Raw genomic sequence first — 22,810 nt, forward strand, 5'->3', positions numbered from 1 at the left:
TTTTTAAAAACTGGACAGAAAAAATTGCAAAAAAATAGTAAAAAGTTACAAGAAATTTGGCAGACCCAGAACACACTGGAGGGATTTCGTATCTCGTCTGGCCTGGGAACACCTTCGGGTCCCTCAGGAGGAGCTGGAAAGCGTTTCTGGGGAGAGGGATATCTGGAGTGCTTTGCTCAGCCTGCTGCCCCCACGACCCGGCCTCAGATAAGCGTATGACAATGGATGAATGGATGGATAAGCAACACAAAAAAGATAAGGGAAAAACAAGAATGACATTAATAAAAGTGCTAAAAAATAAATAAAAAATATATTGGCTAAAGTTATTTGGCTGAGACGACACAGCGTCATCATGCCGCAGCTAGACGACTTTACATCCCCCCAAAATTTTTTGGCGGTGCCATTGATCTTATGCCTGCAACACCTAAGCAGTGAAAGAACTGCCCGCCATATTTTCACTCCTCTTAACGATTAAGGGTAAAAGGAGTAATATAATAATAATATAATATATAAATAATGTAATATTTTGCTTTAGTATTAATTAGGATTTTTTTTCAAATCATTTAATTTACAATAATTGATATTGTACATTTTAATGGTTTGTTTTATGTCTTTATTATGTACTCAGGACTCTCTCTCTTTCTATATACACACACACACACACACACACACACACATATATATATATGTATATGCTTTGAGAATTTGTGAGATTAGTGTTCCTCACTGTTCCTGTAAATTATAAACAGAAGGGTTATGCATGCAAATCATCATATTACTACCTGATTCCTTCCTTTCCTTTACAGAGCAGGACGCTTCAACCTACGGGGTACAATCTGTTACCCTGCGACTGTACCGCAGGAAATTGATTTGTGTTGCTTTTTCATTTTCATCCATGAAATTAAAAGTCAGGAACTCAATTTCACGAGTGAAAAAAAAGTGACGTTGGTGTAGTTCTGTGGCAGAACTCAATATGTTTTCGGCTTTTGTGCCCATCAAATCAATTCTGTGCATGAAATGTGCAAGTTGATGTCCCTGTGTTACCGCAACTCGACACTTCTCCAGTAATTGTGACGGCTTCATGTTTGGGTCATACAGGCTGCAGAGCTATGAGTCATGGGCAAAAACAGTCATTCTTTGTGTTGACATCAAAAGACAAAAATGATGAAAGCTTTTAAATTGGAAGGAGGACGGGGGTGAGGGGGACAGGACAGGACAGGGGAGTCAAAACATATAAAGCTGTGCAAGCAGCAGTTCCATTTCCATCATCTTCAATTTATCTTTAACAGCAGCAAATTGATGCAAATTTTTCTAAGGATGAATAACAGAAACACTACTGGAAAGGCCCCTCTCACATCCTTCCTCTAACGTCTAATAAAGGCTGTCTGAATTAAGCAAAGAAGGTGAAAAGGCCTTCCTCATGAAAAATACTTGAAGTGTAATAAGACTGCTTTCATCATCATAAAAAGTCATCAGCGACTGATTTTATCTTTTGCGAAAACAATCTTGTCCACGTGGGGCTCGATCAACCCCCTCATTCCTGTGACGTCTGAACTTCACTGCATGTGATCGCCCGGCCAGCTGGGGGACACATTCTGGCCCCACACAGATGTCTTCTTGTGTCCCCCGCCTCACCCCTCTGACACCCCTCTCACCTTTCACCTCCTCCCCATCCTCCTCCAGAGCTTCTCACTCATGCTCTCTTTCCTCACAAACCTCTGAGCATTGCTCTCTTTAAAATTGGCATTTATAACTTTCAATTAAACTTAATAACATTTGAAAGCTCTATGATTGGTTGTGCCTTGTTATTTGTTTCATGTGGTACAAAAAATATTCTAATTATCTGTCATTGTTTTTTAGAGGTGGAGAATTATACCAACCAGAACATAAGCACAGAGTATGTAAAAAAATTAAATATATAGAAATACTGTAAAAGTAAAACAATTAGCACTGGTATATAAGTATTTAAAAATAGCATTTTTCACATAAGAAACATTGCAATGCGTCCCTGTCCTCTAAAGATGCTGAAAAACTTTTTCATGCTTTTATTTTAAACCAATGTTTTAAAATTGCTTGTTTATCTTTTTTCCTTCTGTGTTGCATTTTATTGTGAAGCACTCTGAGTTGCATCCCTTCTTTGAAAGGTGCTTTATAAATAAAGTATTGTAGTAGTAGAAGTAGTATGTATGTATAATGCGCTGAGAGTGTAAAGTGTGTTAAAATATAAAGGAATACAGTCATATACAATATGCAGTAGTTTGTGAATATTTCTAGCAACGTTTTTACGCTCACGAGGCGGTGTTTTAGGTGATTTGAAAAAGCCACATTTCACAAAACTGCAATGGTAACACTTTCTTCACTTTTTTCACATGATGCTATGGCTATGTGCTTGGAGCGGGCGCCCTCGTGCACGATTCAGCATGCCCTATGTTTTGAATTCACAATTCCTCTGAGAAATCGTTGACTATCACCTCCCAGAAATCCCTCATACGTGGCAGCTCCCACGTATAAGGAGCTCGCCTTTCCATTATCACTCGCTTACGTCGCCTTCGATTGGAAATAGTGACAGCTAGCGCGGCGGCTGCAATAGAAATAAACCTGCTAATGTTTTGAACATGCTTCTTGGAACGTTATAAAGAGAGAAGTTGCATAACATCACTCAGCAGAAAGGCAGTCATCTTGCACTTGTGTTAAATCAGCATTTCTAAAATATCACAATTTTGCGCAAACGGACCCGCTAGTGAGTGTGTGTTGAGAGTGTGTTCTGCTTCTCCTGCTCATACGTCATCATCGGCCGCTTCCTAAGCGATCGCAGGCGGACCTGTCAGATGATTTCGATGGTGTCAGTTTATCCGATGTGCAGCTCTGTTATATCATAATTTTTAATCTTTGGGCTTGGGCAGGATATCAAGTGATTCCAAGTTAAAAGGCTAAAGTCCAAGTGAAGTCACAAGTCATCTGTGTTCAAGTCAAAGTCTAAATGTCAAGCCAGAAGCCATCATGACTCGAGTCTGACTCAAGTCCAAGTCATGTGAACTCCAGTCACAACTTCTTTGTTAAAAAAAAAAAAAATCTCCAACCAGCCAGCAACATTTTTATTTAAGTCTCTGCCCTGAGAGGACAAATGGGAGACATGGAGGAGGACACATGAACAGGTGTGGCTGCAGGGAAAAGCAGGAGTGACCATGTTCGCCTTTTACGTTCACGCAGACCTGAATGGTAAAACGGACGGGGAGAGGCACAGGCTGGTGGGACAGATGATGAGGGAGGAACTGATGAATTGGAGGATGGGGGGTTGAGGGTTCAGCTGAGAGCCGTCACGTTGTCTCTTTCAACTGCCTGTCCAGGATGTGAGCGGGCGACCTGATTGGCCCGACAGGAAGTGCTGGCATCTGGGAACCGTCGAGGGAAAGAGGGCATGTGACCTCCACTCACCACCAGCTTTCCCAAATCTTGTTAGCACAGCTAGCTGGCTCCGGGGTCATTTCCCAGTTTCCCAAGGCTCCGGGGGAGATTAGTTCTCCAGTGGGGCCGTCATCCAACAGGACGGGTGACAGATTCACAGGCTGATCTGGCCTATTAGGCTCGGATAAGGAGCCAAAGCTCAGACCCCCGAGCACACCGACGCACATCACCTCTGATGAAATCAACCTGCATCACTGAATTTGGCCCATAACCAAACCCACGAGTGAGATGGAATTAGTCCATCCAATCTATAATTACCGTGTAGAAGAAAAAAATGCTATTATTGCTTCTTTTCCAGGGAATGAATACATTTCACTTAAACTGCAGAAGTGTAAAGAATTAACTCATGTCACAAGATTAACCAGAGGCGGATCTTCCCATAGGCGACAGAGGCAGCCGCCTCGGCCCCCCAAACCCCACCTTAAGGTGTTTATCTGTGAGTGATTATCACAGTCAGAACATGCTGGAGCAGTGACCGGTACGGCTCTTAAAGCTGCACTCTTTGGTCCCTCTACGCCGTCTCAAAGCACTGTTGCAGGACTTTTCTGTCATCTTCTACATGCCAATGTCAGGGTGTATCAAAGCTGGTCTTTTAATTGTCTTGTTTTTATGATTTACTTATAGTATATATAATTATACTTTCTAGTCCTTCCTTGTGGTAACTATATTTTGTGTTCTTTTTGTGTTTTATATTGTTGTTTGTTGAGTTATATATTTTTGTACCATGTTGTGTGTACCTTTTGTTGCTGTGAGTCTTGGCCAAGACACTCTTTAAAAAAAGATATTTTGGATCTCAAGAGGTTTTTCTGATTAAATAAAGGTTGAATGAATAAATAAATAAATACATGCTTGACTGAAATGTATGTGGAGAGCATCAGAATAACAAAAAATGAAAAGGCAAAAACTGACTGAGATGCACGAAAGATGTGCACATACCTTATCTTTAGCCGTCACTGCTTATCCTGGTACAGGGTCACGGGGGCGCTGGAGCCTGTCCCAGGTGACATTGGGCAAAAGGCGGGGCTCGCCGGACCATCACAGGGCTGACGCAGAGAGACAGACGACCATTCACACTCAGATTCACACATACAGCTGATTTAGTCACCAATTAACCTGCAAGTCTTTGGACTGTGGGAGGAAGACCCAGAGAAAAACCCACTCTGACACAAGGAGAACATGCAGACTCCACACAGAGGGGCCTTAGAAGGGGGTCGCCTTGCTGTGAAGCAACAGTGCTAACCACTTCACCACTGTGCCGTCCTTATTGTTTTATTGTTTTGGGCTTTTTTTGTTTGTTAGCTTAGAGCAGGGATACTCAACTTGCTTTGCTTGGGAGCCACTTGCAAAAGACAGGGAGGCCAGGGGCCAGTCGCAGCAGCGCCATACATTTCTAGGATCTAAATTTCGCAGATTCTAGGATTTGAGGATGTTTGGGGGATTTTAGGACGTTCCTAGGACTTTGGGACGTTTCTAGGACTTTGGGATGTTTCTACGATTTTAGGACATATGTGGCTTAGTTAGGACCTCTGTCGGGGGATGCTGAGGATCCACTTTTCTGATAAACAAGCCCTATTTTGACACCATTTTGTGGCACCTTTGAGTAACCTAAGAGTACAAAAACAATTCCCAGTGTGAATCACCCACCCATAACCTTCATTTTTTCTGTTCAGTGCTTGTGGTGACTGTAGCCAAATTTTTCATCATATTACAAGAAAATGCATAAAAAAAACAACCAAGCAAATCCTCATTATTAGCCATTTTAACTGGATATTCACTTCATCTAATTCAGTACACGTACATGTGTACAGCAACCTCTTCCTATCGCTCTCTCTGTGATTGTTACCAGTCATCTCCTGCTTCTCTACTTCTGAATAAAAGCAAAACTTCCCCCCAAAACTGGGGAAAAAAACACTACCCATTACACGATTCTACTGGGATGATCACATTTTGTACAAACACAAAAAGCTCCAGGTGCTTCCCCTTTGTAATATTGGTGCTGTCGATTTTGGAGGTGGGAGATGTGTTCCTGCTCACAGGTATTGACTGAACTCTCTGTGATTATTGGAATAGCACATGGATTTCCACTCTTTGCACAAGAGGGAAAACTAGAGAAAAGAAAATAATTGTTGCCAGAAGAAAAATAGAGTTGTACAGTTGTGTGCTTGTGTAGCTTTTTATAAACAAAAGAAAAACAGCAGCCCCCAGAGGACCAAGTACATATTATACCTGAAAGCATTTAATGAAACACACACACTGGTATACTTACTGGCGTGCACTAAGTTGGATCCAGAAACATTTTCACATCACTTTCTGCAGAAGCACAAGTCTAAAAAAAAAAAAAGATAAAATTCACATTCACTCACCTTATCATTACTATTGTAATATATTTATCACAACATAAAATGTTATAAAATAAACTGAAAAAATACTATTAAACTTACCTTTGGTATAAAGCAGTGGCATGTACCCTCATGCATTAACTGTCAAATGTGGTGTAAGTATCTTCACTCGTCCTGTAATCGTCCTGTCACGTCTGAATTAAGCCAGAAGGAACATTTACAGACATACGTTGGAACGACAGACATCCTGACTTAAACCCTTTGAAACCTGGAGAGACATCATTTTTCTTTTGTGTTCAGGTACCTTTCACAAGTATTTTAACTTTTGAACACGAGGCAAAGTGGTTTAATTTCTTCTTTGACAACATGGGAAAAAAGGCAATGAGCCACTTGACAAAAAGGGTCCCACAAATTACAAGATTTAAAACAATATTTTTTAAAAAAAATATTAATTTTTCATGTAATTTTCTTCTTATTTTTTTACTTTCTTTTTTTTGTTTTGTTTTTTGTGCTAATTTTCAGGTAATTTCTCCTTTTTAAAAAAATAAATAAATAAATAAATCTTGTTAATTTTGAGGTTTATTTATTTTAAAGTTTCCTATTGCATTCTTCCAATGCTTTTGTAAGAAATTAAGCCAATTTACTCAAGTTTCAAAGGGTTAACAGAGAGATGAATTAGACATGACTTCAAAAGCAACACCAAAAAAAAACCCAATGCATTTACAAAAGCAAAGATAATAATCAAGCACATCACTTTGATTATGCTTTTTAATTGATGAGATATATTTGAACAAGTCTGTCGATGCTACTTTGTTGAACACGACATGAAGGAGGATATCAACAGAATGCCTGGCCAGAGTTCATTCATCATATAAAATATAAAAACAATGAAAAGACAGATACTTTTTACAGATATGGGCAGGACGTAGGAAACAGTGGATGGGGACACAGGAATCATCCAATGGTCCTCGAGTTTGAAATGTCTGCATGATTGTGTTGGGGTGCTTCTGTCCGCGTGTATGCCAACTGCTTTATTGTTAAAGTGCATACAGTATGTATCGTGTGTGTGTGTGTGTATGTGTGTGTGTGAAATCTCTTGTACTTCTGAGTGTTTTAGGGTACGAACAAATTCAATAAATATAAAAGTCAGACACAATTCATTCATAAAGAAACAGTTTGGTCGAAGAGAAGAGTGGGAAATGTAGACAACATGTCTGTTTCAAACAGGCATTTTTCAGGACCAGGTGTGTGTTTTACATCGTGTGTGACACTGCCTAACACTGTTCATTAGTCCACAAACACACACAAACACCCACGGACAGCCTTCAACAGACAAGAGGCACAAAGACTGTATCAGATGCCCAGAGTCGTCGGTGTCTGGCAGGCTGGACTTTAAGCGGTTCATTAGACTCTGTGTAGTTTGACACCTCCGATGTCGCTGCTCGATACATGTTGTCCGTTTAACAGCGTCTCAGTTCTGGAGGTGGATCTCCTGCAGCAGCTCACAGTTGCGGTCAAACTGTGGGATTTTTCCCGGTCGTCGTCTGCTGCTGCTGCTGCTGCTGCTGGAGGTATGTGGGTCGTTTGATGCGAGGTTTCCTGCGCTTCGGTTTGCTCTTGGCCTTTGTGAGCTGGACCACGAAAAAGGAAAGGACGACCATCGCTCCCAGGAAGGCGAACACAGGGATGGTCTGGCCCACTTCTTGGTTGTAGCGACCGGGCATTATCCCTGAGGGGGGGAAGTCACAGGTCAGTAACTACCTTAACATCTTTATTTGTACACACTGCAGTCAGTCCTTTTATGTAACCCTTTGAAGCCTGGATTAAGAGCGGTTTTTCTTGTGCAGCGTTTAGATGCCTTTCACCAGCTTTTCAACCCTTGAAACCCGAGCAAATGGGTTTGATTTCTTCTGAAAACATGAGGAAAAAGGCAACTTGACTTGAAATGTCCCACAAACTAGGCTGTAAAAGGTGACGATGACATGACCTGAAACTTAATTTAATAAAGGGAGAAAATGTTTCTTCATCAATGGCTCCTCATGATAAATTGTTCAAAACACGGTCTGTGGACTATCTTGAGTAATGGGTCATGATTTCTGGAAAAAGACATTGTTGTTGAGTTTTTAAAATTTTATTGTTGGTACTTTGAGCACCACAAGACAAGTGCCATCTAGTTCCATTATACTGGAGAGAAGGCAGACACCTCCACACTGTACAGCTGACACCAAAACAATCTAGACTGATAAAGAGTGCTACAGAGAAGAGGAAAAATATTGATATGGGGGTAAAATGACCTTTTAAGTTAAATAAAAGGTTTTGGACTGTGCACAAAGCTGTAAAGCAAAAGGAAACACAGCTTTAAACTCAAAGTCAGATGGTTTAAAGTAATGATTCTGAACTGTGTGTTACCTCCGGGGATGTCCCAGGCGCCACTCTCTCCGGGAGACAGAGGTCTGACCTGGGGACGGTACGCCCTCACGTTGGGTAGAGCCACTTTGTCCAGATCAACTGAGAGAAGCTTCTGGTGCTTCCACAGGTTACTGAGAGTGCGACACGGAGAGACAGAAACATGAAGAGAGAGAGAGAGGGTGAGACAGAGGCTAATGTATTCAGACGAATGTGTGTGTGTGTGTGTGTGTGTGTGTGTGTGTGTGTGTGTGTGTGTGTGTGTGTGGGTGTTGAGTCTGTCACCAAACCAAAGCTTTACTGCGTTTGATTCATTTTTTCTTTGATTCACTGTGTTGACAGGATGGAGAAAAAAAAGAAAACTGCTGCCAAGAAGGGACTGTGACCTCCGGTTTGACGACAGAACGGGCTGGCAGAGAGACCAGTGTGTGTTTAATGAGTTTAATTACCGATGGGACAGAAAAGGTGAGGCTGGGCAAAAATAATGCATGAGCTTTACCACTACCGGCCACCTTGAGTCGCAGTATGTTCACGTCTGTTCACATTAAAAGGTCCTGATCAAAGAATGTGACTTTATGGGTTTATACACTGATTCGCTGTTGACTGGTTGGAAAAAAGGCTGTTGCTGCCACAAAAAACAAATGTTAGAACAGCTAGACTAACTCAAAGTAATGTCTCAGTGAAACTGAGTTGGCCACCTACTGGGAGACATGCATTCTTCTCTGTGTGGAGTGACTGCAGGAAAAGGAGCTAAAATGTTGTCTCTGGCAGACTGCACAAACAACATAACTCAAAATAATCTCTTTCAGACTTGTTTTAGAAAAATAGCACCTGCGAAGTTAGCAAAGAAAGCTGCCATGTTCAAAACAAACACCACGTACAGACGTTCAAATGTCGTCACTGTAGATGTGAGGAAGAGACGTCAAAACACTGAACCATGTTCACTGACAACTGGTTCCTCTTTTATAAAAGTTAGTTCTGATTCAGTTTTTCACCGAAGAAGCTGCTCCAATGAGAGAAGAAACGTCTTCAAGAAACTCCAGTCGCCGACGATGGACCACTGAGAGTTACTATGACCTGGACAACCGAAAATCCTCACCAACATGTTGATGCTTTGTTCTACAGTTCGATAAAACTGTTTGATGTTATCTTGGATTTCTACAACCGACAACGATAATTTCATCAGTTAAAGTGGTTAAGAATATTGGGAAAGGAAAGCGCTGATGAAATATTGAGTGAAATTTGATTTCAGATTGGAGCTCACTTTTATCTTTTACAATTCAAAGGTGCTGGTGGGGAAGTTAAGGCTCACAATCAACACTGCATTTGAGTGTTTATGAAGTGGATCTAGAAGTAATGTGTGAACAGACATTTTTTTACATGTATAACAATTCCTCTCAAATTTAATCTCCACAATCAATTTTAATTCATCACTGAACTGTGTGCGAAGCCAGTTTCCGCCTGGGTCAGAGTTCCTCTAACTTTAAGCGCATTTATTCGGCAATTTTTCAAAAAGGAATTTTAGTTTATGATTAAAAAGTGTCGTACACACATTTCCGAGAAATCTTTTTGTGCAATGGTCATAAATAAAGACTGGTTTCTAAGAGGAGAGGTGCAAATTCTTATTTTGCATCAGGAATATAGATATAAGTTAAAGGTTGTTGTTTCATCAGACTTACCTGGGTGCGGTCTCATTGAGTGGCTGTGGCTTTGCCCAAGACAGGTGGGGGCAGGCTGGGAGTGGGCGGGGCTTTGGGTCTCCCAGGTGAGCCTCTAGGACTTTGGAGTAGCGGTAAAGGTGGTTGCCTGAAAGCATGGAAAGAATATATTTGAATGATAATAGATATGACAAAAACAATCCTGTTATAGCAGGGTAGAAACAAGGACAGAAAAACATACAATATTTCAGATGAGGGCAATATCATCTAAATAATATTGTGATATTTTAGGCTACATCACAAGACACTAGATATTTTGATATCCCTAAACTACTGCAGACAACTAAAAACTAAACCAATAAATAAACTTCAGTTACAAGAAAGTTCAATGCAGCACTGTTATAAAAAAAAAGTAATGTTACATAAATAATGTGAAATAAATCAAAGCAGAACCACTGGTGCTTTTATTCGGAAGCATCTGGCTGAAGTATTGATTTTTGCTGTAAACTTGAAGCACCCGGTCAACAGTAAAATGTTAGCAGATAAAAAGTTAAACCATAACCACAGCAACGTTCAATGTGAGGATTTATTCACTCTGAGCTGGAAACAAACCAACAACTCTCAATTTCATATATTCATAATATTTGCATGTTGCACTAGTGCTCAGTGGTTGCAAAATGTGACTAAATAGCAGTCAGAAGCTCTGCAGATACAAAAACACACGCCCTATCTGCTAACACACTATCGTGAGTGATCTGGACAGGCTGGGTGTGAGCTTGGGCAGTATGTCATATTTCACACCTTCCTTAAATTTCACAGGGGCATTTGTTACATGACAGTATAAGTATGCAGCGCTAAAAAACACGCTATTAATCCTCCCAGTTTCTCTCTGCTGTTGCTGACCCCCGGCTGTTTACAGTCTTGTAACTTCTCCCTCTACCACTAGGTGTCATGGTGTCTTTCAGCTTTGCTGTCTGTTCCACTAGAGACTGTGGATTGAGCTCTGGTGGTGCATGCTGTGCACTACGTACAATGAGTTTAATTGAAATAGGAGTGTCTGTATTTGTGACTGTATTGAAAAACATATATCTGGGTTTTCTTAATACCCTGGTATACCGAAATACCGCCGATACGATCAGATTACGTAAGTGATATAGAATAATATGAAACGAAATTCTTTTTTTAATCATCAGATGATATATTTCATCATTTCGCACAAACCTAGACATGACTTTTATTATATTGTGTGATTTCTGTCCTCACCTTCCAGTCTCTGTGGCAGTGGGCGCTCGGTGCCTGTGGGGGGTGCTACCCTGCTGTGGGAGTGGCTGAGGCTGGGGGGAGTCATACTGTAGGAGGTGTACTGAAGGAGAGCGTCGAGCAGCCAGAAACAGTCTGAGGGAGCAGACACAACAAATATTACTTCAATGTGCCCTGTTTATCGTAAGTAAAAAGTGATAAAGAATACACACATAATTACACTCTACAAAGAGGTTACCTTTCTGTCTGTGGCTGTCGTCTATACAGTTAGAATCACCGTACAGAGCGATGCGACCTCCCCCGTCAGACGGTGTTTGGTATAGCCCAAGGATGGGAACTCCCTCTACTACAGCTGTCTCCTGCTTTAACACTTCCAGACCTGTGAAAAGAACACACACACAATCACAGTAGTGTTATATCTGAACCAAAGTCACACAGATTAAAGTTCTCTGTCAGCCTGCGTGGCTGCCAGCCAGCACTGTGCTCCACTACGCTGGGTTCAATACTTTAACAGGGGTTGCTGGTACCTTGGTCCTTTAGATTTTTGGCAATCACTATTCCGTCCTCTGGGAAGCGGGCGATGCTGCAGCCTGAGGCGTAATACACTGAGAACGAGAGAGAAAATAAATCTTTATTTTCTGCAGAAATGTGTGAGTGAACCAATACCTAAGATGACCAGAATAATGCTGTCAGAAACTGCAGAGGATGTGTGAGTGTGTCTTACTGTCATGATCAGCCAAGGTAAAGTCTCCCTCATACAGCCCGTCACTGAACGCCATCCCCCACACTGAGATCAGGTCGTTCAGAGCTGGAACGTTAGCTCCCCCTGTGTCTGGCATCCACCACTGCCTGCAGGTTACATCAAGAAAACCATCCTTACAACAATTCAGACAGAAAAATGACAACCACGAAATCATCCGCTCTAGCAAATTAGAACAGAACTAAGCATTACATTTCAATTTGACATCTGCCACAAACAGAGGATTGATTAAAGGGACAGTTCACCCCAAATTCAAAAACATACTTTTCCTCTAATCTGTAGTGCTATTTATCAGCCTGGATTGTTTTGTGTGAGTTTCAGAGAGATATCGGCTATAGAAATGTCTGCCTTCTCTCCAATATAATAAAAAATAGATGACACCAGGCTTGTGGTGTTAAAAAAAAAATCATTTCAAAAACAGAAATGTCTCTTTCCAGAAAATATGACCCAGTTACTCAAGATAATCCACAGACCCTGCTGTGAGCAGTTTCATGTAGGAACTATTTTCTTGCCACTGAACAACACACGTCAATGTTATCACAGAGTAGAGAGTGCACATCTACTGTGTTGGAGTGTTGAAGATATCGGGAGTAAAGATTTCTGCCTTTTCTACAATATAATGGAACTCAATGGCACTGAACTATTCTGCCAACCGTATCACTGTTCAGAGGAAAGCGTGCACCTACTACGAGCTCACCTAGCACCACTGAGCTATCGAAACTTAGCTAGAGAGGATGCCATTACTGTTTACATCTCAAGCTGTCACAAACACGAGCCTCTCTCTCGTCCATGAGAAGATGCACGCTTCCTTCGGCACAGTGATCAATTTTGTGGGTGTAGTCCGACAGAAAGAAAATAGTTGCTTCATTAAACTGCTCACAACAAGATCTGTGGATTATCTTAAGCCACGAGTCATGATTTCTGGAAAGAGACATTGCTGCTGAGTTTTTCAAATATCTCCAATACTTGACAACTCACACCTAAACAATCTAGACTGATAAATAGCACTACAGGTAAGAGGAAAAATGTGTATTACTTTCCCTTTAAGGAAAATAAAGCTCATGAAAAAGTCATTTTTGCAGAAATAATAGCAGGTTTTAAGGGATAAAAATGGCAACTTTAAAAAATCAAAATAGGGGAAAAAACTACAAAAGCAGTACATTTATGAAGGGAACAAGCTGAGCTCCTAATTCAGTTTTCTGTCTCAGGATTTATTTGTCCAGAAAGGCTGCAGTGAATGAACAAATCTGAAATGAGCCATCGCCATCCAATTAAAATTGAATTACTCAGCATAATATTTTGAGGCCATAAAGACTATATTTAACTGTGTTTAAGACTTTTATTCCTGTGGATATTGTGCAACAGCTTGGGCGGGATGTGAATGGAGCAGCGAGGAGTCATGAGTAATTTTTAGCTCTGCATGAGGAGCTCTGAATGTGAAAAGTCGTGATATACTGCATCTATTACAGAGCAAAGAGGCATAAATGGAGTCCAGCACTGCAGAGTCGGACAGAAACTGTGATACAGCAGGCTGTTAACTACACAACACAGTTTATCTTGCGATCATTACAACATGATAAAGCTACTGGTGAAAGCAGAAGTTTAATCACTGAACTGTCCCATAAAGGAGGATGAGGACACACAGATCATTTGAAAGAAAGAGACACAGGGAGCCTCCCAAATAAGAGCAATTATAGTCAGAGAGGACCTTAAAGCGCTGCTGCACAACAACACAGTTTAAGCTCCTACAACTCATTCTACAGAAACACAATTAATCAAAAAAACACTCTGTAATACTTATTGAATTTGTCTATAATTGCTGATGCTGCAATTTAGCATCGTCAAGTGTGAGTCAGTGCCAAAAGTGTATTACATCTGCCATTTAGGGAATCATTTTTTAAAGGCCCTGAAACTTATTTTCTTAATCAGCTTGTCGATTAAGAAATAATCGGTATGAGTGTGAGGTCCTGCAGGGACACACTGTTTTCTGCCAAAGCTACAACAGCTTGGGTTGCTTTCTGTCACAGTCTGTATTTTGTGTTTTTATTCGAGCTCTTCTCACTGGTTTGAAGAAGACGAGGCTCAGTTGGTGTCTGTGCACCAATTAGGATTTGAATCATTATCTGATGACAGTTGGTGGGTTGTTTGGTAAATCTCAGTCGAATCTAAGGGAGCCACAACATCACTGACATGGTGAAGCACATTAGCTCAATTTAGGAGAGCTAATAAAGGGAAACTGACGATTTTACACATCAAAGTCTGTTTACCGGCCTTGGTAAGTGAGTAAACTACTTTGTGGCTCCACAGGGAGCTAATACAGTTTCATGAAGTGTCTAAATGGCTACGGTTACTTGCACACTAATATTCGCATGTTATTCAGAAGATGACAACATTCTGAATTTGATTTCTATCATGCAGGTTTATGTTTATTGTATTTAAAAAGGGACAGTGCAAATTAATGAATACACAAGGTAGAAAAATGCCAGAATTAGCCAGGAGGCATTTTTTCATCTGCGGTCCCTTGGCAAAGGTGTTACACAAGACTTCCTAAAAAAAAACAACAAAGCAAAAAGAACAAAGAAATAGGACATATAGTTTTAAAGACTTCTTTAAACACATCAGCAAAAGAAAGAAAACAAAACTCAACCAGACAAAAAAGACCAAGACATGCAATAAAGAATATACACAGTAATATATAAACAGCATATTCTGTTTAATATTTTACATTGGGCTGTTTTCTGTGTTTCTGGGTGTGGTTTGATCAGATTCAATGGCAGCATCGGCAACACGAGCAAACACCAACAACACTGACTTTGGACCAAATATTGATAAACTGTGGCCTTTGTAAAAAAGCCACATGGCATCATCGATTTACCGTTGCATTTACCACCCAATTAAAACCGGAAAGAAGATAAAAACACATACAGAAACATCTCAAGTACAACAACAAGAACTGTTTAAATGTTATTTTCTGTTAATTTGTGTATCTTTGTTCATGTAGGAGCTCATGTCTTACAGTAAGACAGAAGAAATTAGGTTTTAATGGCCTTTAACATTAGCCAGTGTTGCTATGATGACATTAATCAGCAGTAAAAATTAAAATCATTGATGATTACCTGGTGTTTTCGTCGTAGAACTTGACCTTCCTCATTACCGAGGTGTTGTACCAGTCGCTGAAGATAATGAGCGACAGGCCATTGTCGATGTCTCTCCTCAGCTTGGTGATCTCTTCAGGGAAATACTCCTCCTCGCTGTCCACCATAAGCAATGTGCCTGCAGAGACACAGTGGCAAACAACCCATTAGCTTGTTATTTTTTTGCTCAACCATAAACAAACAGCACTTTGAGGAAAAAAAGCTTCATTAAGAGCTCGCAGCTGTGGTCGGCATTTTAAAGTGGAAACCCTCTAATTCTGCTGTTGTGCGTTTTTTTTGTCTCTGTGCTCTTACCATACTGGCTGGCATCGAAGCAGGTGATTGGCGCTCCGAGAACCTCGACAAAGTATCCCATACTCCTCAGGTGCTGGTACATGTCCCTGAAGTTTGTGTGGATGTGGTCCCCATTCCTGGAAAAAAAAATAAAAAAATTTAAAAAATAATCAACAAAAATTTCAGCTGATTACGGTAACAAAATGCAAGACGAGACGGGTGCAGTGAAAAAGGCTACAGACATCGAGTAAACATACACACACGCACCAGTCTAGTGGGTCGTTTTTCATGCGCAGGTTGTCTCTGGGAAAGTAGCCGGGCGGGTAGCGCAGGTTGTGGTATTGGTCCCACAGTACCCGCTTACTACGCGGGGGAGTTGGCACGATCTTCACCTTGATGGGAAGCTTGACTGTGGATGTCAGCTCACCGCCCACCTCAGACTGCAAGGGGTTAAAGGTGAAAAGTTAACAAGATGAATGGGTCATACTGAAGAGGAGTAATCAACTGCACAAGATTGATACCAACCTAAATCAGCTACAAAAGATTAAAAACCGCAAGTTGGAATTGAGAGCAAGTAAAAAATATCTATCTAAAATTAATAAATAAATGCTACTAGTAGCTATTAGTAACTAGTTAAACAAAAGTATAAAATTAATTCATGATAAGGATGCACCAATTTATCAGCCGACATCGGCATCGGCAGATAATCGCCTTGTCGACTGCCATCTGCCTATCAAGACTAACTTTGTCTAAGGTAGAACAGAAAATGTATTTGGGATGAACTGAGATCTCCCCAGTAGCGCCTTCAGGACAAAAGGATGCAGTAAACTCACAATCAACGCATCAGGGGACACGTCCTGGTTTTTCACTTTTGCTCGTTCAAATGAAGAAATGAAGGGCTGAATGACTTTTAAACAGAACTGGTACGTTCATAGTGCACACTTTTTTATTTTGGGGAAAAAATAAAATCAAAAACAAATTAGTTACGAAACAAAAAAACATCCTGACCTACTATTGGCCAAACTGTTATTTTTAACATTGGTATTAATATTGTCCCAGAATTTTTAAAAATCTCTGCTTCCCTATGTATATGAACAGTATAAATAGCTAAAGAGAAAACATATGGTTAAAAGGTTCTATTTATGTAACTCAGTGGTGGTAACCCAAAAACAAACTTAACAAAACCAGCCTGAACATTAACAATTCAATTTTCTAAAAAAAAAAAAAGAGTTCATATTTGTCTGTGCCACTCTTATCTGATATCTGAAACGTGATGGGTGTATATGATCTGATAAGGATGTGCGAGTATGTGTGGCAGAAACGTTTGGGGAGGTTTGGGCTCAGGTGTTGCTGCAGTGACTCACGTCGTTCTCTGCTGGTGACGCCACCGTGACCATCACATGACCTTGAGCAATTCCCTCCCACGATGCCGCCTTCTTGGCCACGGAGATGGACACAGCCAGGTAGCCGGCCCACGGCCACAACACGGGGGAGTAAGAGACCGCCACGTCGATGTGGTCACCGTTCTGAGGGAGGTAGGGCTGCCAGATGGGCTGAGCAGGAGAGAGCAACTTTTAGACGGCTTATAGGGAGGATGTTTTTTTTTTTTTTTCAACAACTCTGATTTCATTATGATGCAAAACGCTTGTCCTCTTACAAAACTTGTGGACATAATATTCAGAAAATTGTGCGTTATTTGTAAAATAGCATTTAACAAAAACGAAACTTAGATTTCTCTTTGTGTAGTTTTGTGTGTGCACCTTGTCCAAAATCCTGCCTGTGACGCCCATGCCGTTGAGAATGGTCACATTGACGATGGTGGGCATCCCTCCATAGTAGATGGGCTGAGAGCAGTAAGGCCACATGTACGGACACTCTGTCAGGTCGATGTAGCTGGGAGAAAGACTGGGAGCGGACAAGGCGAAAAAGGACGCTGTATTACTCTGATTCTGCTGAAACAAACCTGTTCATGCTTTCTGTCTGAGACAAACCACCAAACATGCAGAAACAGCATAGCACAAGAGGACAGGGCTAAAACAACTGTGAGGGAAAACTACCATTAAAATCACTTGTATAACATGATTTCACCATTATGTGTCACTATATCCCTGTCAGTATGTCTAGATTAAAGCTAATGAATTCAAACATCTTAATAATATTCAAGATAATTCAAGTTTTTTAGTTGCCAAGTGTTGGAGATAATGTTTTCAGTATCATACAGCGCTGTTTTGGTCAGCGATGTTTGATTTCTGATGTGCACAATAACAAATGTGAAAACAGACACAGACCAGTCACAATTACATTTTTAAGATGTGATGGATGTAAGATATGTTGGTTCTACTATCTATAATTACAGTAAAAGATGTTTGCGGAGTACTCCGCTGAATCTTAAAATGTCAATAGACTGTATGTAATGATGGATGGCACAACAGTTCCAATAAAGTGATCAATCGCCCCCTGGTGGCTGGCTGCGGTAATAGTTCCAAAACCTCAACTCTATATAAGTGAAAAGGACATGAGCCAAACTTTAAACTCAAAGAACAAGTGATATGAATTTTTCCTAAAAATGGTTTCTGTCATTTTATGTAGTTATTAACATGCTGGTGTTTGTTTTTCTGATAAGTTTGTTTTTATTTAGTTATTTGATGCTATAAAAATATGGTTTGACATCATGATTGACAGCTGAGTGCGCCTTTAAGTGTGCTTGGTCCAGACGGGTGTATGGGCTGAAGCTCCACCACAACATCCAACCACACAACCTGGGAAAGATAGCGGTGGCTGTATCCAGGATAATTTGGCATTACTTTTGTGTCGTGGGGGTTAGTGGGGACATGTTGTCCATCTTTATATACAGGTCCAACATATACAGGTATGGTCCAAACAAACCTTTCAAACCCCTCAGGCATCTGTGGGATAATCCACTTTACCAAAATGCATCCACTTTGATGAGTATTTTTGCTGATTCTCTGTTTTGCTATTGGAATCCATTGTTACTTTTGGGATTGGAAACTTGCTACAGCTGCTGTCCAACATGACGGAGCTGGCTGCAAACTAGGGGTGGGCGATATATCGAATATACTCAAGGTATGGCATGTACGATATATAAAATGACTATATCGCCAACATCGAGTATAAATGGCCATGTGTGTTTTGGTTCTCTTGCTCTGTGGTATGGCTCTGCGCCTCTCAAATACACACATTTTAGTTAACAATACTTTAAAGGATATTTAAAAATATTGTGACATGTATCATGTATCGTGATTCAGCATTAAAATATCACAAAGTTATTTTAAAGCCATATCGCCAAGCCCTACTACAAACCTTCAGAGCCGCATTACAGAGCAAACAGGCAGTAAGTATCTGAAACCCAAAAGACTGATTTTCAGCGGAGCTCTCTGATTCTTACAGTTTGAGCCCATCCTTTTCCTCCCAGAGACGTATGATCTCCTTTAGCGTTATGAAACTGTTGTGAAAGAGCCAAACTGTGCAGGATGACATTAATGTACATGTGTGATCCATGTCGCAGAGAGCACAGTGTCTGTCTTTACACAGGTTTCTGAATCCACGAACTTGTGCTCCATGTCTGTACATGTGCAGGCGCTCATTAAGGATCAGTGTGCACTGAGACATGTACCTGGCCTGAGGTCTGTAGCTGTTGAGGATCTGGTACGCTCTAATCAGATCTAGCTTCCCATGGCCTTGCTCGAACATGTTGACCCCTGGCAGCCTGCGGGCCGAGGCGATCAGAGCCTGCTTCATGGAGGCTGGGTTCACCAACTCCCTGTTCAGGACGGTGCTGGAGGACAGAGGAGGACAGGCGGGGTTAGTTTTTAACTGAGAGTCAGATTCCAAAGCTTTTAATTCATAACAGTGCTGCAGGAAAGAAGAGGGATGGGCTGGTATTTGTGTGTATGCATGTGTGTCACTCCCCTGGGAGATGGAAGAGGTGCCTGTTGTCAACAAGGGTGGTATGATGTTTAACCCGGAAACATGAGCTCACAGAATCAGCTCGCTTACAGCCGTGTAACAAGACGGCTTTCACCATGTAAAGGCGGGATATTGACAGACTGACAATAATACCCGGCATTAATCAGCAGCACACCTCCTTCCTCTGGGACACATTTCACTGCCTGCTCATCCAGATTACATCATCTTACACCACATCAACCTACATGTATCCTCTGATGTCAAACTCCTCTACAGGTCAGCTGTAACAGCACTCTCACATGGAGTGTCATCACTTCAGCCATCACAGAGGAGCATCAGAGAGCTCCAGACTTCATCTAAAACTACTCAGCACAGTTTCCAGTGGCTCTCCATGCTACAAGAGACATATTGTCATGACTAGACTGCCAGAATACAAATACAACATTTAACATGTTGTATTTGAAGCAGGAAAGGGGCCATTAGCCACCACATTTAATCCCCTGGCCCACATTCAATATATGTCAGGACTAGCTGTAATCACAGCTGGAGTGATTACATCGCAAGATGGTCTCTTGTGTTTAACATGTTCAGCATTTTACTTTAGAGCACTGCTGACAAAACATGAAGTACAGCTGAGGCAGATGGGAACGTCATATATAGTCACAAACCAAAGGACTGGAAAAAAAAGTGTGATGATGGAGCTGGAGGAAAACTTTAAGGGCCACAGAAGTCCGTAGCATAAATCAACACAGCGTACTAGTGGTTAGAGGCCTGAAGCTATGCTGTCTTGGCATGAAAATAATAACACGGAATCACCAATAACAGCTGCAATTTAACAATTAATACGTGTACATGCACAGTTTAGTTGAGCTACGGTTATAGCTCGATTAGGCCTTTTAATCACACTTGTGTCCTTGTCCCAGTATACAGCACCGGGGGACAATCGATTTACTGACATAAGTATGTCCAACTCTGATGGTGGTGATGTGCCCCTTTCAGCTAGTTGCAATAAACCTATATTATTTGTACAGTCTATGATATAGACTGAATTACAATCACAACTATTTATTCACAATAACTTCAGGGTAAAAAAAATGCTGCATCACGTCCATATATTCAAACGGCGCTGAGCAAACTCTGTCTTCACTGATTAGATTTCTGCCTCCTAAAAAAATCAATATCAGTTTAAGTACACTCTATATTTACTATATTCTAACTGCTTTACCTTGCCATAAGACAGCCCTGAATAATGGGGATTCAAAGCCGTTACATCAGAAACACCAGACTCCACTGAGAAAAACAGTCATTTTACTCCACAGGACGGCAGAGTTGCTGCTCTACTACTGCCTCCATCAGCTGTTGTGGAAGGTAAAAAAGAACAAATATTCAAATAAAGTGCGCATTTTTTTATAACTGACCCATCCTGCAGGACCCCCTCCTCCCTCAGAAATAACAAACACTCCCTATCCCTAACCACCTAGGGAAGCCGGTGCGGTGAGGAGGAGCAAACACAGAACGCCTATGCCAGTGAAAGTCTGACTAAGGTGTGCACATGACAGAAGAAAATGAATTACGGTCACGTTATCTGGCTGTTTGTCTGACTTCGAGAAATATTCAGAAGATTCAGTCTGATTTTAGTTGGTCTACATGTATTTAAGTCCGGTTTTAGTCAGATCAACAAATTAATTTGACTTTTTCTAACAATATGTAAATTTACTGACTGAGACTTTATGGCAACACTCAACTTAAAGTCCCACTAATAAACATATATAAACCTACAATTGAACAACAGTCTCACAAAATTCTAATAATGTAAGATTTTTTCCTTTCTTTAAATCAAGAAAAGATGAAACTCCAGTCACTTAATGACAACACTGTTCTGTTTGTGTCACTGACCTGGCCAGGAGAGTAACGGCACCAGCCACCACAGGAGATGCAACACTGGTGCCAGACAGAGAGCGACACCCCTCCTTCATCCCTGATCCCCGAACGCCAGAACCGTAGGTGACGATGTCAGGCTTCACCCTGCCGTAACCACCTGGCAGCTCCTGCACAGAAATGGGGGACAGATACAGATCATGAGATAAAGACAGAGATTGAAATGCAGAGAAGGAAGCCAGACATAACATGCACTGCAGTTTATCTGTGTGAGGAGTGAACTGTGCCATTGTTTTACACTGAAATGCTGCAGTGCATTTCAAACACACACACACACACACACACACACACACACACACACACACACACACACACACACACACACAGTTGTTCTCTGGAAAGCAACAACTTAAGCTATAATTCTAGATTTAAAAATAGCTCTAATTCACATACTTAAGCATATGTCTTAGTTCATGTCATTACGCCTACACCATGAAGTCACACTCCAGTCAGAGGCAATTTAAAGCCACCCAAAGCTCAGCTATTGCTGAAAATATGGACATCAGGTGTTGTTTGTATATGTGATGTAACTCATGTACATTACTACTCAACGCCAACACACTGAGAGGCGGAGAGGACTGAGCAGACAGTGAAAACGACTAAAACAGAGGGTGAGAAAAAAAGCGTAGGAAGTAGGAGAAAATGACCGTAAGCAGAGAAATCTCTCTTTTTAAAAAAAGGCTGCATTTTAAAATGTTTTTTATTTATTCAGGTTGGAGAGCTGAGTGGGTGAGTGGGTGCCGTCTGCTCCTTTTGGCCTCTTCATGGCTGGCTGACAGTGGTTGAGTGGGCAGAGAGACTGACTGGATCACAGAAAGTCTTAATCAGATCAGTCATAGCCCAAAGCAGACGTCTGCTCTGGGCTATGACTGATAAAGAAAGTGGTGTGTGTGTGTGTGTGTGTGTGTGTGTGTGTGTGTGTACGGCTGATGGGATATGGATGAGAGATCAGGAGCTTACATTATGGTTGACTAGTTTGTAAAGCAAAGGGCAGGTCTCTACGGGAGATGTCTGCCCTTAAACTGATAAAAGATATGTGTGTGTGGGGCTGAGTGTGTGTCTTTCTGGGGTAACTCACCCAGGTAGTCATGCCTCTGGAGGAAAACCTGGCAATGTTGTCCTCAAAGTCGATCCCTCCGACCCCAATCACGTCCATCTGGTCTGCTGGGTTGTTCAGGGTGCTGAGAGAGAAAGACAAACTTCCTTTAATTCCCCTGGCCAAAAGGAAAATTTACAAGAACTCTTTGATCCCCACTGCAGAATACTTTTTAAACAAGGCGCGATAGTAGTCATGACTTTTTCAAAAGCAGCTTTGCACACATGTCTTTATTGATCTACGGAACTGTTGTGTGATTTTTTTGTGTGATTTTCTGAGTCTCATGGGTGTGAATGCTTGTTTTTATGTTATTTGTGCCCCAAACCAAAGGCAATTTTCTGTCACTATTTGATAGATAATAACATTTTTTGAATCTTTTAGGAATTAAAGGTTCACAGTTAAATTTCATCACTCCGACACAAGAGTGCAAAAAAGAGTCTTTCTTTCCTATTTTGTACTTTTAATGGTCCTTGACAGACAAGAACGAGTCAGCAGATGTGCAGCGGGGCCGTAAATCCAGTTGGCCAGGGGGA

At 41.2% G+C, this 22,810-nt stretch overlaps 1 protein-coding gene across 1 annotated transcript in view; it reads right to left on the bottom strand.

Moving 5' to 3' along the window:
* Positions 1-6,558: 6,558 nt before the first annotated feature.
* The window catches only part of mbtps1 (membrane-bound transcription factor peptidase, site 1), a 32,229-nt gene continuing 15,977 nt past the window's right edge, over positions 6,559-22,810 (bottom strand). The window contains exons 9-23 of the mRNA XM_042496306.2: positions 22,260-22,362; positions 21,140-21,291; positions 18,951-19,112; positions 17,077-17,221; positions 16,681-16,869; positions 15,584-15,756; positions 15,338-15,453; positions 15,005-15,161; positions 11,853-11,977; positions 11,656-11,733; positions 11,367-11,507; positions 11,132-11,263; positions 9,890-10,016; positions 8,214-8,344; positions 6,559-7,533 (exon numbers count right to left, since the gene is read on the bottom strand). Coding sequence (XP_042352240.2) covers positions 7,319-7,533; positions 8,214-8,344; positions 9,890-10,016; positions 11,132-11,263; positions 11,367-11,507; positions 11,656-11,733; positions 11,853-11,977; positions 15,005-15,161; positions 15,338-15,453; positions 15,584-15,756; positions 16,681-16,869; positions 17,077-17,221; positions 18,951-19,112; positions 21,140-21,291; positions 22,260-22,362 — 2,146 coding nt within the window. The 3' untranslated portion in view covers positions 6,559-7,318. The remainder of the gene's footprint in view (positions 7,534-8,213; positions 8,345-9,889; positions 10,017-11,131; positions 11,264-11,366; positions 11,508-11,655; positions 11,734-11,852; positions 11,978-15,004; positions 15,162-15,337; positions 15,454-15,583; positions 15,757-16,680; positions 16,870-17,076; positions 17,222-18,950; positions 19,113-21,139; positions 21,292-22,259; positions 22,363-22,810) is intronic.

This window comes from Plectropomus leopardus, chromosome 7 (genome assembly GCF_026936395.1).
Source record: "Plectropomus leopardus strain MGB_pleo_1.0 chromosome 7, ASM2693639v1, whole genome shotgun sequence".
Classification (NCBI taxonomy): domain Eukaryota; kingdom Metazoa; phylum Chordata; class Actinopteri; order Perciformes; family Serranidae; genus Plectropomus; species Plectropomus leopardus.